Source organism: Micropterus dolomieu, linkage group LG23, assembly GCF_021292245.1.
Source record: "Micropterus dolomieu isolate WLL.071019.BEF.003 ecotype Adirondacks linkage group LG23, ASM2129224v1, whole genome shotgun sequence".
Classification (NCBI taxonomy): Eukaryota; Metazoa; Chordata; class Actinopteri; order Centrarchiformes; family Centrarchidae; genus Micropterus; species Micropterus dolomieu.
Window position 1 is genome coordinate 10,749,935 of NC_060172.1, and position 14,129 is coordinate 10,764,063.

At 37.8% G+C, this 14,129-nt stretch overlaps 1 protein-coding gene across 1 annotated transcript; it reads left to right on the top strand.

The window, feature by feature from the left end:
- The first annotated feature begins 7,295 nt into the window (after positions 1-7,295).
- LOC123962662 (integumentary mucin C.1-like) lies at positions 7,296-11,864 on the top strand. Its single transcript, XM_046038849.1, has 4 exons — positions 7,296-7,842; positions 8,461-8,582; positions 10,650-11,042; positions 11,496-11,864. Exons 2-4 carry the CDS (start codon positions 8,537-8,539, stop codon positions 11,537-11,539), a joined length of 483 nt encoding a protein of 160 aa, XP_045894805.1. The 5' UTR covers positions 7,296-7,842; positions 8,461-8,536; the 3' UTR covers positions 11,540-11,864.
- The last annotated feature ends 2,265 nt before the right edge of the window (positions 11,865-14,129 follow it).

The window sequence follows — 14,129 nt, forward strand, 5'->3', positions numbered from 1 at the left end:
ACAGATCAGAATAATGAAAATAACAAACTAATCCAGATCACAACTAAACTAACATCAACAAGGAACACAGACCGAAGCTAAGACTTGAACAGAACTCATGGACTCGCAGACATGGGCAAAACACAGAAGCACACAGACCAGGAGTAAACACTTAAGACATGAACTAAGGCACAGGACTTAGAACTAAAGACACAAACTAGGAACTAAGATACGAGACAAGACAGTTATGAAGTAACTTACAGATGCAGATGAATGCAATAATAAAGGCTACTCAGAGACTAAAGCAGAATGAACAAAATCAGATTAATTAATGAAACTGGCAAACAGACAAACAGAACTCAAGCATGATGGTAGAGAACAAGACATGAGGGACAGGACAGAACTAAACGAGTACTAAGACAGACACCGAGATAACAGGACAGATCAGAACCACCACACCGAACAATCCGGAGACTGGGTACATGACCACAGATAGATAGGACTGAAACCCAAAACCCAGACACAGAGAAAGCAAAATCAAAATACAGAGAAGGCATGGCCAAAATAATCTAACCCAGATAAGCTCAGGGCAGGATCGTCACAGTACTGTCGCTGTATGTGAAGCGCCAGAGGAGAAAGTCAGGTGACATTGTTATTGAGTGACAAAGTATCAGACTCTTACTTGGGAGGTCTCTGTTCATTTCCCATTTCCTACAGCAACATAATGTTGGTTTGAACCACAACAGTTGACACCTGAAATGGCACATGGGTTGCTTGACATTTACAGCAGAGCACTGTTTACGGCCACCCTGAATAGTTCCATACAGGCTCTGTGAAAACATGTGGTTACATTAACAGCTCAGAGGTTGTTGAGGGCTACTTCACATGCACTACCCAATATTAACCACAACACAAATAAGAAAGGCAAGTTAAGCATGCGCATAATTTCCAGCACTGTTCCACGCAAAATGTCACTGCATTATCCAAATTTAAACAGTCTTACTTTTCCTAGCATGAACATAAATGTAAAGAGGACATACTGGCTATCAGGGGCACAGCACAAAATTCTGGAGCCTGTACATAGGCATTCTCTATCCACCCCATACCTATTTATTCTAGTATCTTTGGGTCTCCTCACATGAAGGCCCTGTATACTCTTCCCTGTTCCAAGCACAATGGGCAGACATGGCACAAGATGTCTGGATGATTTGGAACTTTCCACTGTGTTTGGGCGCCATCGAAAGCAAGCATGCGCAAATTCAAGCACGTTCAAAGTCCAGCAGTGACTACTTCAAATGGATCCACTCTGGCGTTCCTTTATCTTAAGCATCTGCAGTCGGCTCTTAAAGATGCAATAATACGTTTTTGGGAGCAAAAGAACTCCAAAACAAGCTGGCAGAATCACAGCCCCGACATACAGTGCTGAATAATCACCTTTCATGTTAGCAAACAATGAATGTCTTACACCCAGCACACACACACAGCAGACACAGCGCACCATTATCATCCGGTTGAGTCTTTGTTATTTTATTTTATTACTGATTAATCTTACAATTATGTTCTTGGTTAATCAATTAATTGTTGTTGCCTATCTATATAATGTCAGAAAATTGTAAGAAATGCCTGATGAAAGATGAAATTGGGCAACTATATCTGCCCCATCTTTATGGCCTGCAACACATATGCCCATGGTGATAGTGTATAAGCCCCGCCTTTATTGCAAAGATTATATATATATATATATATATAAAATTTTTCATGACACACAGATAACAGCAAAGAACTTCAGTAGCTTCAGATAAGCCGCCATTAACTTAACCAGTGCCAATATCCATATCGGTGGAATTGCTACCTGAAAATTTCTTGTGTTTCCTTATTACCGTTGTTACTATCATTAGTGGATATAAGTTTAATTTTCTCTTAAAGTGTAGAGAGTAGGGGTGGGAGAAATAATCGATTCTTACATGCATCGGACGTGGAAGATTATGATTAGATTAACAAATGTCTAAAAATCGATTATTAAATGTTAATTGATAACGTAATGTTGACGGAACGCAAAAGGCGGAACTCGCGGAAGTGCAGTGCTGTGTTCCCCTGTATTCGGCACACCACCGCTGCAGAATGAATAACCACCCTACTAAAATGTCACACAATCATTAATATCAATGCACAAGTAATGCTTTTAACTCGCACACTGCGAGCATGATGACTCTCGACGCTCGGCAGCTCTCTGCGACGTATCCTGTGTGTGAGTCCGAGCGAGTGAGAGCGAGAGAGCTGCAGAACATGCGGTGAAAGTTAGCGGAGAAAAATATTAGCAGTAAGTTTCTGTCTGGCAGTAAACGTGCAGCGTAGGTCACTGTGTGTCCGTTTATAAAAGTCTGTAGTTTCCCCAACTGCTGGAAAAGTGAAGGCTGTTAGCGCGAGCTAACATCTCCCCTGTACATAGGCCTGCACTCTGTCCCCCACACCAGACTCCGGACTTTTGGGGACACAGCCTTCAGGGTCACAGCTCCCATCCTCTGGATCTCATACCCACAGAGATCCGAAATGCTCTCTGTCTGGACACTTTCAAAGATCTACTAAAAACCCATCTCTTTACCAAGGCATTTAATCCTGAATGACTTTTTGTTGTTCTGTCACTGTAACTGTATGTAAAGCTCCTTGGGTCCTGTGAAAGGCCTAAAAATATTTATTTATTTATGTAATGTTAGCTAAATTAGTAACGAATTAATATTAATTATCAGCTGTATGGCATTACTAACTAACCTACTAGTCAAGTGTTGAGAACATCTGGTACAAGCTTAGACTAAACTGGTGTACAGCTCTGTCCTGTACACATAGCCTGCTGTACATCCTGATAATTATGTATCAGTTTTCAGAGAAGTCTGACAACTGGTTGTTAATGAAATGAGGGACCATGGAGCTGAGGTTAATAAAGTAAATTAGGGATGCAAACTAGTCCTTTTAAGCTAATTAGGAGATGTTTTTTTGGATTTTAATGCCCAAATTAAATGCTTAGTAATTATCCAATGATCCTATAGAAAAAAGGATGCATCAAGATGCATCAATAATCATTTTATAATCGAATCGCTCTAAATCGTCATTGAATTGTGAGGTGCCCAGAGATTCCCGCCCCTAGTGTTGTGTTCTCCAAAGAATACATTTGCGTGAGACAAACTGTGAGCTGAACGTGAACTCTTTTTTGTTGTTTTTTTTTTACCCCGCTCCGTCCACCTTTCGCTTCCTGCCCTCCATATCCCATCATGCCCTGCATCCAGGCCCGCTTCCTATCATCTAAGGTCAAGCTTTACACATCACTAATAACAACACCACACCTAGTAGAGAGCAGTGAATGCTGCGTTAGTGAAACCAGGGTCATCAGAGCACAGATACATTATAGATGTTTATAGATGTGCAGTATTTACTCTCCCTTTAGTTATGGTGGTGAGACTGAACCAAACAGTAAAAGTGCTGTAAAAAAACGAAACAATGTACTAAAAGATGCTAAATAGTGCAATAAAGCTAAAAAAAAATACCACAGTTGAATCAACACCTCTGACACAGTATCTGTCTCTGTAGTCGATCCATGCTAAGCTGAGGCTATCAGCCATCAGATGCTGCTATCAGCTGTCAAGTAAACACTCCCTTTAAAGTCAATTGACCCAGCTTCACGGGTCTTGTTGGGTAGTGTCTGATGGCCACTTGTGAAGTGTCAGGGACTTGGCCATCAAGATTCACAATGATCCAAGTAAGCTTTATGTTGGACATCACTAACATACTACACACTACTGCTCTGAACGTTTAAACTCTCTGTGAATCAGGACACTGAGCACAAAGACAGAAAGATTTCTGGGGTTTTTTTGTTTGTTTTGTTTTTGTTTTGTGGAAATAAAATATTCTGTGAAATGAAAAATTAGTGTTTGATTTTTAATTCAACAGTTTTCTTACATGCAATAATCATTATGACATTTATGCTTGATGTAAAAAGAAGTGCAAATTCCTATTAACCGTGTCAGATGACATACCATATGTCATTATACTGTATATACTGTCACTGTATGTGAAGCGCCAGAGGAGAAAGTCAGGTGACATTGTCATTGACTCTTACTTGGGAGGTCTCTGTTCATTTCCCATTTCCTACAGCAACATAATGTTGGTTTGAACCACAACAGTTGACACCTGAAATGGCACATGGGTTGCTTGACATTTACAGCAGAGCACTGTTTACTGCCACTCTGAATAGTTCTATACAGGCTCTGTGAAAACATGTGGTTACATTAACAGCTCAGAGGTTGTTGAGGGCTACTTTTGTTGTTCCACGCAAAATGTCACTGCATTATCCAAATTTAAACAGTCTTACTTTTCCTAGCATGAACATAAATGTAAAGAGGACATACTGGCTATCAGGGGCACAGCACAAAATTCTGGAGCCTGTACATAGGCATTCTCTATCCACCCCATACCTATTTATTCTAGTATCTTTGGGTCTCCTCACATGAAGGCCCTGTATACTCTTCCCTGTCCCAAGCACAATGGGCCGACATGGCACAAGATGTCTGGATGATTTGGAACTTTCCACTGTGTTTGGGCGCCATCGACGGCAAGCATGCGCAAATCAAAGCACGTTCAATTTCCAGCAGTGACTACTTCAAATGGATCCACTCTGGCGTTCCTTTATCTTAAGCATCTGCAGTCGGCTCTTAAAGATGCAATAATACGTTTTTGGGAGCAAAAGAACTCCAAAACAAGCTGCCAGAATCACAGCCCCGACATACAGTGCTGAATAATCACCTTTCATGTTAGCAAACGATTACCGTCTTACACCCAGCACACACACACAGCAGACACAGCGCACCATTATCATCCGGCTGTTGAGTCGTTGTTTCAAGGCTGCATCTAACGATTATTTTATTTTATTACTGATTAATCTAACAATTATGTTCTTGGTTAATCAATTAATTGTTTTTGCCTATTGTCTATATAATGACAGAAAATTGTAAGAAATGCCTGTCAATTTCCTAAAGCCCAATGTTACATCTTCATATCAAACAATACAAAACTCCAATGTCATACCCTTATCTCATACAAACTATATTCACTCATAATGAAAAAAAAATGAAAAGTCATTTAAATCAAACTGTATTCCCAAAGATGAAATTGGGCAATTATAAACTACAACTGCGCCATCTTTAGAATGGCCTGCAACACATATGTCCATGCTGAATAGTAGTGTGTAAGTCCTGCCTTTATTGCAAAGATTTTAAAAAACAAAGAAATATATATAATTTTCCATGACACACAGATAACAGCAAAGAACTTCAGTGGCTTCAGATGAGCTGCCATTAACTTAACCAGTGCCAATATCCATATCGGTGGAATTTGCTACCTGAAAATTTCTTGTGTTTCCTTATTACCGTTGTGACAATCATTAGTAGATGGTAAGTTTCATTTTCTCTGAAAGTGTAGAGAGCAGTGAATGCTGCGTTAGTAAAACCAGGGTCATCAGAGCACAGATACATTATAGATGTTTCAGGGTGTGCTGATGTCAGATCAGTGTTTCTGTGACATTCTCAAATCTAATCTAAAAGTGTAAATGCATGTCCTTAGTTCACCAGTAATGTTAGTGTTCTTTTGTTCCAGCAGTGAGCGCTTCAGCTGCCACTCCACTGTGATCGGAATAAGGAACACAATCCTTTATGTAATGTGCAATGCAGTCGTAAGCAGTCATATCTAGCATCTGCTAGATAGCAGATGAGAAAGAATATCTAGGGCAAAGGTAATTTAAAGACAATTTAAAGAGTAAAGAAACATGGAATCACACCAGACTACTGCACCATTTTCTGAATAGTTCAGTTTCTGTTTATGTCATGGTCTATTTGATTCTTTTACAAAAACCTTGTTATGGAAAATTGTCCTTCCTACTTTTATAGGTTTTTATGGTGTGGTGAATTCTCAAATCAAAGTAGACACACACGCGGATGCTTTGCTGATTCTGTTCATTAGGCTGCATCCACACTACTACGTAACCACAACCTTTCCTTAACCCAAACAAAGCGCATTTGTTACGGAACCCAGCCACGTACGGTACTCAGGACACCAGTGGTATTTGAATATTTTACTTTAAAGAGTAGTCCACCGATTTAGCATTGCATAACATTGTCGGGCATATGATGGACAGTTTAAATGCAGCAAAACCAGAGATATCGTCTTTTTTATTATGTACAAGGTTGTAAAATGAATTGTATAACTAGGACACAATGTCATCACTTGAAAAGTAGGTCCAAAGATTTGCATCCAAATTATTCTGAATAAACCTGCATATATCACACACAGATCTACTATAATGTTGTTTTGTTGGATTGTTTGCTAGAAAAAATGTCAAGGCTTGAGCTCAAGTCCATCATACTGTATTACTCTAGTACTTAATCACTTCAGTGGATCCCAGTGTAAAACAGAAACAACTTAAACAATCTAGCATTAGTCTATAAAGCACTTAATGGTTTGGCTCTGACTTGCTCACTGATTGCAACCCGGTCCAGTCATGACAGATCACCATGCAGTGGGTTTTCTAATTAACCTGTAAGAACCAGATCTTGTGAGAGAGACTTCTTCGTAAGAGAGGTCTTTTCTCTTTTGGTTCCTATTTAAAACATTGTCAAATTTATGTTGCTATTCAAGCAGGCTTTCAGTTAGACGGGGTTTTTTTTAAATAGTTTTTATGGTTTTTGTTTCTGTGATTTTTATCTGTGAAAGGTGCTATACAAATAAACTTTACTTACTTACTTACTTGTGTCATAAAAATATATATTTTCTATAGACTTGTTAGTTGTGTTAATGCATTTTAATGTAAAGCAGCACCTTCCTTGCCTGACACAATTGCTCTACTCTCAAGCATTGGCACCTCACCAGTACGCGGGTTTACACTGACATTACTACATGCACAAAAAAGATTTTCTAGGGTTTAAATAAATTTTACAAATACTGTTTAGAAATTCATGTCATGAGTGTCTTGTTTTCTGGGCTGCAGGGGATTATTTTTTTGCAGGTTGGTCACTGGGTAAAATTGGCAGCTATGACTCTTCCACACAGTATCCATGTAAATGGCATGCTTCTGTGCTGGGGAGTCAGTGTGTTTTCAGCTACAGTCTGGTGCACAGCTCACCAAGCAGAGCAAACCGAAGGACGTTGAGACAGCTACCTTGTTTTTCTATAGGCTGGATCGATCTTCATTGTTCCAGCTACTGATGCTAGCTGGCTAGTTTAAGCTGTTGACTCAAGGACAAGCTAAAGGAAACCGGTGCAAACAACTGCAAGAGAACAATTCACCCTGTAAGCGTTCCTATAGTCTATGGCCTTGTATGTGGTGTATTTTTATACATTTTCTGTACAACTCTCCTACAAATCATGGTAGCGTTACTTTCTACAAGCTAACTTGGTGGAGGAGAGAATTGCTGTTGTTTTTGCAAGTGCTCCAAACTAAACAATAAAATGGATAATTTGTCATTGCCTTCCACAATAAATGACCCATATGAACCTTATCTGACATGTTGTCTCTATCGCCAGGAGAACATTTTATAGTGCCTTTCAACATCAAGTGGCTGATGCTGCAATTTTCTAGTTAGGACAGTATCGGACCAAGATGCAGAGAGCTTTGACAGAGTTTTCATGGGGGATTATTTCTCTTCCTGTTCATAGGTTAAAGTTAAGTAGTCAGATCCTTCACATGTCCTCATTCACTCACATTTATCTTCCCATCAGTCTGCTACTGATGTTTTTTTCTCCCCAGTGCATCATGTCCTGAACAATGTCTACTGAATGTGCAGCAGCGAGTGAGCCATAAAAAAAAAATATAGCCCTGTGGTAAGCATTAATAAACCTATTAAATCAATACATACATTGTGTTCCTATCTGAACTTGATGTGATGGGTGATGTATTACAGCACAAACACATACGTACACACATACAAATGGGAGGGCTAGAGAAGATGGGGTGGTGACATAAGGGGGTCATAAAAGCAGGTGTCTGGGAATAGCCTCTGGTCTTACGGGAAAAGAAGAAAGTCATTGACAACGTTTCGGGTAAGAAGTGAAGCTTTTCTCATGAAGTTTTCTTAAATCTGTTAGAGGTAATCTTTTAATTTTCCTTAGCACACAGCATAGATAAATCTATTTTTACAAACATGAGTAGGCTATCTTTATGCCAGTTTTAATGAATACTGCATGCTCAAAATCCGTGGCGGTAAAGCACAGATATTAAGAAAAGTTTCATTTCTTTCAGAATGGCATTAATTTTTGTCTGAAAAGATTATTCTCACACATCGTTTATGTTATTTTGATACTACTTGGGTTAGGATTGTATTTCCTCTTTGTGACCCAGGAAAGTTACATAAGGTGTAATGTCGCAGATAGGAACCAGAACATATTACACATTACATTACATATTATTACAAATGTGTGTTTGTGCTTTTGTGTTTCCAGCAGAACAGCTCACAATCAAAAGAGCATTTTCAAGACACCGATTTACTCCCTGTTTTGGTGGTACTGACATTTAACAATGCAAGTGAATCGTCCTGTACTGACTCTTTGCCTTCTTGGCACAGGTAAAGATAATATCCATATAGTTCATATTTACTAGTTGTCTGACTGATGTAATGTGTACACAAGAATTCTTGGTACAGTTTTAAGCCATTATTAAGGACACATTTTTTGCCAGTTTGTTGTTGTTTATCCTTTGAATTTGGTAATAATGTATTTATAAATTCTGTCGATCCATTAGTACATGTTCATGGGTTTCTATCTTTCTAATAACGTCAGAATGAAAGTATACATTATAATACATTATCTGCATTTGTAAGTGTTAACAAATGTATTTTGATTTATAGAAGGTAATAATAATAATAATAATCTTTATTTGTAGAGCACTTTTCAAAAACAAGTTACAAAGTGCTTTAACAAGTGTAAAGACAATAATACCCTAAAAACAATAATACAAAAACAATACTAGATAAAGAAAAGACTAAAATACACGTTTAAGATAAATATAAAATTAGTAAAATAGAATAAAATAAAAGGGATAAAATAAAGTCAAATAAGATCGGGAAAGGCTCTCCTATAAAAGTATGTTTTAAGAAGGGACTTAAAAGAGTTCACTGACTCAGCTGACCTGATTTCCTCAGGCAGGCTGTTCCAGAGCCTCGGGGCCCTGACAGCAAACGCTCTGTCCCCTTTAGTTTTCTGTCGAGACTCTGGAACAGACAACAGACCTCTGCCCGAGGATCTCAAGGTACGTGCTGGTGCGTATGGGACTAAAAGTTCAGAAATATAACAAGGCGAGAGGCCATGAAGAGCTTTAAAAGTGATCAATAGAATTTTAAAGTCAATTCTAAAACATACTGGGAGCCAGTGTAATGAAGCTAAAATAGGTAAGTGCTCAATAGGTCCAGCCACTTGTACCAGAAAGATTAATAATTATAACTGATTTACAAAGCATTGGTTACAACATAATACATACAACAACATCTATATAAAGGGTGCCTTATAACAAAGTGGTACCAAATGAAATTTTTTTACAATGGTGCCTCTGTGGAAATTACATCAATGGACTAAAACTTGTTAATTTAAGGATCTCTAAATACAAAACTGTCACAAGATATGAGCAGAGGTTGATGGTAACAACTTCTTTAGTTGTTTAGTTATTTTAAGTAATCAAAGGAAGTTTAAATCAGGGGCAACTACACTTGGTAGACTTTTAACCTTCCTGGGATAATTATGACCTGGATCACTGGGACATGTTTCAAGTAATTAAAATATGTGCTGTGCAATAAACTGTGAAGAGGAAATGGAGAATAACCTTTACCTTTGTTGGCTAAGTTTTATTTGCTATGTTATGACAAAGAAAATTGTATTTTGAGTATAAAAAAATAGATTAGATTAAAAGATGAAACCTAGCTATTAACTGTTTATTGGATTGAGAAATACAAAATCTTATCCAAAGATGTTGTACTTTGCTCAGCGTAACCATTAGCTAACCTTTCATTTGATGGTATGATTATGATGATGATTTGATTTAGCAGGAGAGGAATCCATTTCATGGTGTTGGAATATAATTTGTGATGGAAGAATGTAATAAATAATGAATGATTCATTTATGACACAATTTTTGACATTTTATGAGTATGTACTATTGCAGTAAGCTAGTTTATGTTTCTTGTGAAAGTTGCAAAGGTTCTGGTGTGGACTATTATTGTAGGATTTTCCAATGGTTGGTGACAGATGGATAGATAAAAGTCATAGTTTCCGTCTCATACATGTTTTCAGTCTTTCTGAATGGTGCTATTGAGTCAAAGATTAGGTCAAACATGTAGTTCTTTCACATACAATGAAAACCACTCTTCACTACTCTTGAATACTAAATTGCTCCATAAATACTGCAGATTATAATTAACTAAAAAAAACTTGTTCACAATATTTCATCTGAAATTACAGCAAACATTTGGATAGTTTACAAATGTTGATAAAATTACCTAAATCAGCACTAAAAAGAAAGATTTAACTAAATAAAAGTTGAGATGAAGTCAGAACTTTTTAAAGTGTTATCACACTGTATAGGGAACATGTTAATGACTCTACTTTAACCCTTTTCTGCCTTTTTGCTTTTCCTGACATAGTTGTCCTGTGTGTAGTGGCAAACTCAACACAGGCTCCTCAAATTACCACAACAGAATCTCCACCAACTATCACGATTTCCACGGACACAACTGTCAAACCTCCCATGACCACAACTCTTCCATCCACCTCTTCCACAAGTGGTCCAGCTACCACTTCCACAAGTGGTCCAGCTACCACAAGTGGTCCAGCTACCACTTCCACAAGTGGTCCAGCTACCACTGGTCCAGCTACCACTTCCACAACTGGTCCAGTTACCACTTCCACAAATGCAACAGCTACAACTACAACCAAACCCAGCACCACTCCTATAGAAACTGAGCCTGTGGGAGGACTTTCATCTGGTGCTATAGCCGGTATAACCGTTGGCTCTATTGCTGGGGTGGCTGCTGTTGGTGGGTACAATACACACCTTTACATGATACCTAATTTCCGCTTACTCATTTACATTTTATTCTGTTATCCATTAAAAAAGGATGGACTGGAGATTTGATATTGAACAATACATGGACAAGACAGTATTTCTTGGCACTCTTGCCCCCTTGCTGAAAGTGACTTGCATACTACCCAATTAAGTGTTATATACTAATCGTATTTTGATTCACACTTGAAAAAAGAAGAATCATTCAGAATCAGGTTTTTGTGACACATTTATAGCAAAAGTGCAGCACACCATGTAAATGGAGGAGCTGCTCACAGCTGTAAAACTGAAACACAGTGGACAACTGCTCCAGCTTAGAAAACCTAAGTTCTGTTAAAGGAAAAATAGTTACCAGTTCAAAGTGTAACTGCTTCAAACTCCTGTTAAAGATGATGAGCATTAAAAAGAATTGTTTTTTTTTTTTCAGGTGGTGGTATATTTGGCGCGCTGAAGTACACTGGGAGGATCTGAAATCAATTATTGCCATACAAGGGTATAAATAGTTATGGGTTGTAAGCACAAATAGATGAAATCCAGACCGTGTTAACTGAAGAATAAAAAACTCCAAATGTTTGAAAGGCTCAACTCAGAATAACATTATATATGTAATATGATAAGGATGTCATGGGCCCAGAGGAAGACATAAAAGGAAAACATTTGAATGTTGTCTGGCTGTAGGTCAGGAACTAATCTTTGGTGGATCAAAAGACTACAATGAAATATGCAATATACTTTTAGTGTAAACTATAATGGAAACTCCTTGTCTAATGGATTAAATGCCATTGCCTGGGTTCAATTGTGTTTGATTTTAAGTTTTTTTTTTTACAATGTCTTACATATCTGATTACTTTGGTCTTTTGGATTTAAAGAGTGCATGGTGTGTGTAAAATGTGCAGCTAGTTCAATACTGATGACATTATTTTTTAATCAGTAACTGGGCTTTTATACCCAAATTCACTTAGAGAAACATTTAAATAAAGAACTGTTCCCCCTATTTTTCTTAATCGACACCTGTGACATTCAATTACATCTTTATGATATAAAAATAGCTCAAGCCAAAGTCCAGGTTTTGATTATATAAGTACCTGTACTTCCCTTTAAACCTGAATTGTTTGTTCATTTTATGAGTGTAATGAGGTTGCAGTATAATATGTGCGTAGTCACAAAAAACAAACAAGATTAGTGGTTGCAACACATCATAAAGAAACTTTCCAAATGGGCTCTTGAACTTAAAGTTCATTCTTGACATTGGAAATTGTAGTTTAGGAAAATCTTATGTGAAGGATCACTTACTCACTTTTTCTTAAGCTTTCAATCGCACCTTATAGATGGAGCTTGCTCAGTAGTCATGGTCTTGGTAAAGACTGTCTGAGACCTAGTCCGTTGGGCAACTCATAATTTAGTAAATGGTCAAAATTTAACATAATTTTCTCTCAGAGAGTAGGACTTAAGTTCAATCATATATTGTTATCACATCATAATGATGAAGTACACTCACCACATAGTATTAAAGAGGTGTAACACAAAAATTACCACTACATTTATTCTCAGTAAACATGCTTCCCCTTGGCACTATCTTAGTAGTATAATATATTGCTTTACTTTTATGCGGATGACACACAGTTTTACTGTCAGTTACACCTGACAGCACTTACTCTCTGAAGAACCTCTTTAAATGTCTGGGCCACATTAAATACTGTATGGGGAAAAAAACTTCCTTCAACTTGATGAAAACAAAACCGGATTTTATGTTATGTCACTAGCTTAAGCAATGCGCTTGGTCCCCTGTCTACAAATTTGCACAATGTAGTTAAAAATCTTGGTGTTTCATGGACACAATTTCAACAAACAAGTCAATAGTTTTGTGAAGGTCAGCTTTTATCAGCTTAGAACCACAGCCAAATTGAAGTCGTTTTTATCTCATAAGGACCTGGAAATGGTGATCATGCGTTCATCACCTCTAGGCTGGATTACTGTAATACACTTTTGGGGTTGACCCATTTCCCACTTGACTACAAACGGTTCAAAATGCAGCTGCTAGAATTTGAACTGAAACAAAGAAAAGACAACACATCACTCTGGTTCTGGTTCACTTGCATTGGTTACTGTTGAAGTGCAGAATTGATTTTAAAATTTTACCGTTTTGGATTAGCTCCACATTACTGATATGCTGATTCCATATTCTGCTTCTAGGTCACTTAGGTCATCCTCACTACAGCTCCTCTCAGTACCCAACTCACTACTTACAACCAAAGCTGACCTGACCTTTTCTGTTGCTGCCCCTTGGCTCCCATCCAACATTAACTGTTGTCCTACCATTGAGAATTTTAAATCTAATTTAAAAACCTACTTTTTTCCCCTCTGGCTTTTAGTTAATTCTGATTTGACTCAGTTTTTTTGCCAGGTCCATTCTTTTTTTGTCCTCTCACAGCATTTTAGATGTTGTTAACAAATATTATCTTTATAGAAACATGATTACTTTTTGATTAAAGACTACTGTAAGGCATCACAATTTTAAATTTGGAAACAATTACTAATTCTTGTATTTCTTTGTTACAATAACATATTGGGAGGTGGACTTGTTTGCTGGCTGTTCTTTAATTGAGAGTACAGACATCATTTTTGTCTTTGTGCGTTTATTAGAAACTGGTCCAGGACATGGGAATGGAGGTGTTGGAAGGTGCACAGTTAGCCTTTGCCAAAAGATGATGAACACGCCTTACGTCCTTTTAGTGGGCTAACGTTATCTAGCCACTACTATATCCAGGAATCATGGGTTTTCTTTAAGAAAGCAGCTAGCTTAGTAAAACAGAAGCACAGTGGTAAAGAAAGTAGGGGTGCATCCGAAGACAAAAACATCTGGAATGGAAAACGTCATGAGGTCAAGGAAAGATGTGGACGAGAATCCGTACTTAGGAAAAGAGGACGGCGGGTCTAAGAGAATCCGACTGCTCTTTTCTAGGCGATGTAATTATGTTACATCTTTAATTAAGTTACATCTCTCATGTGCTACGGGGTGTCACAGGGTTTTGACGTAATTTTTGGGCCTACATCCCTCCAT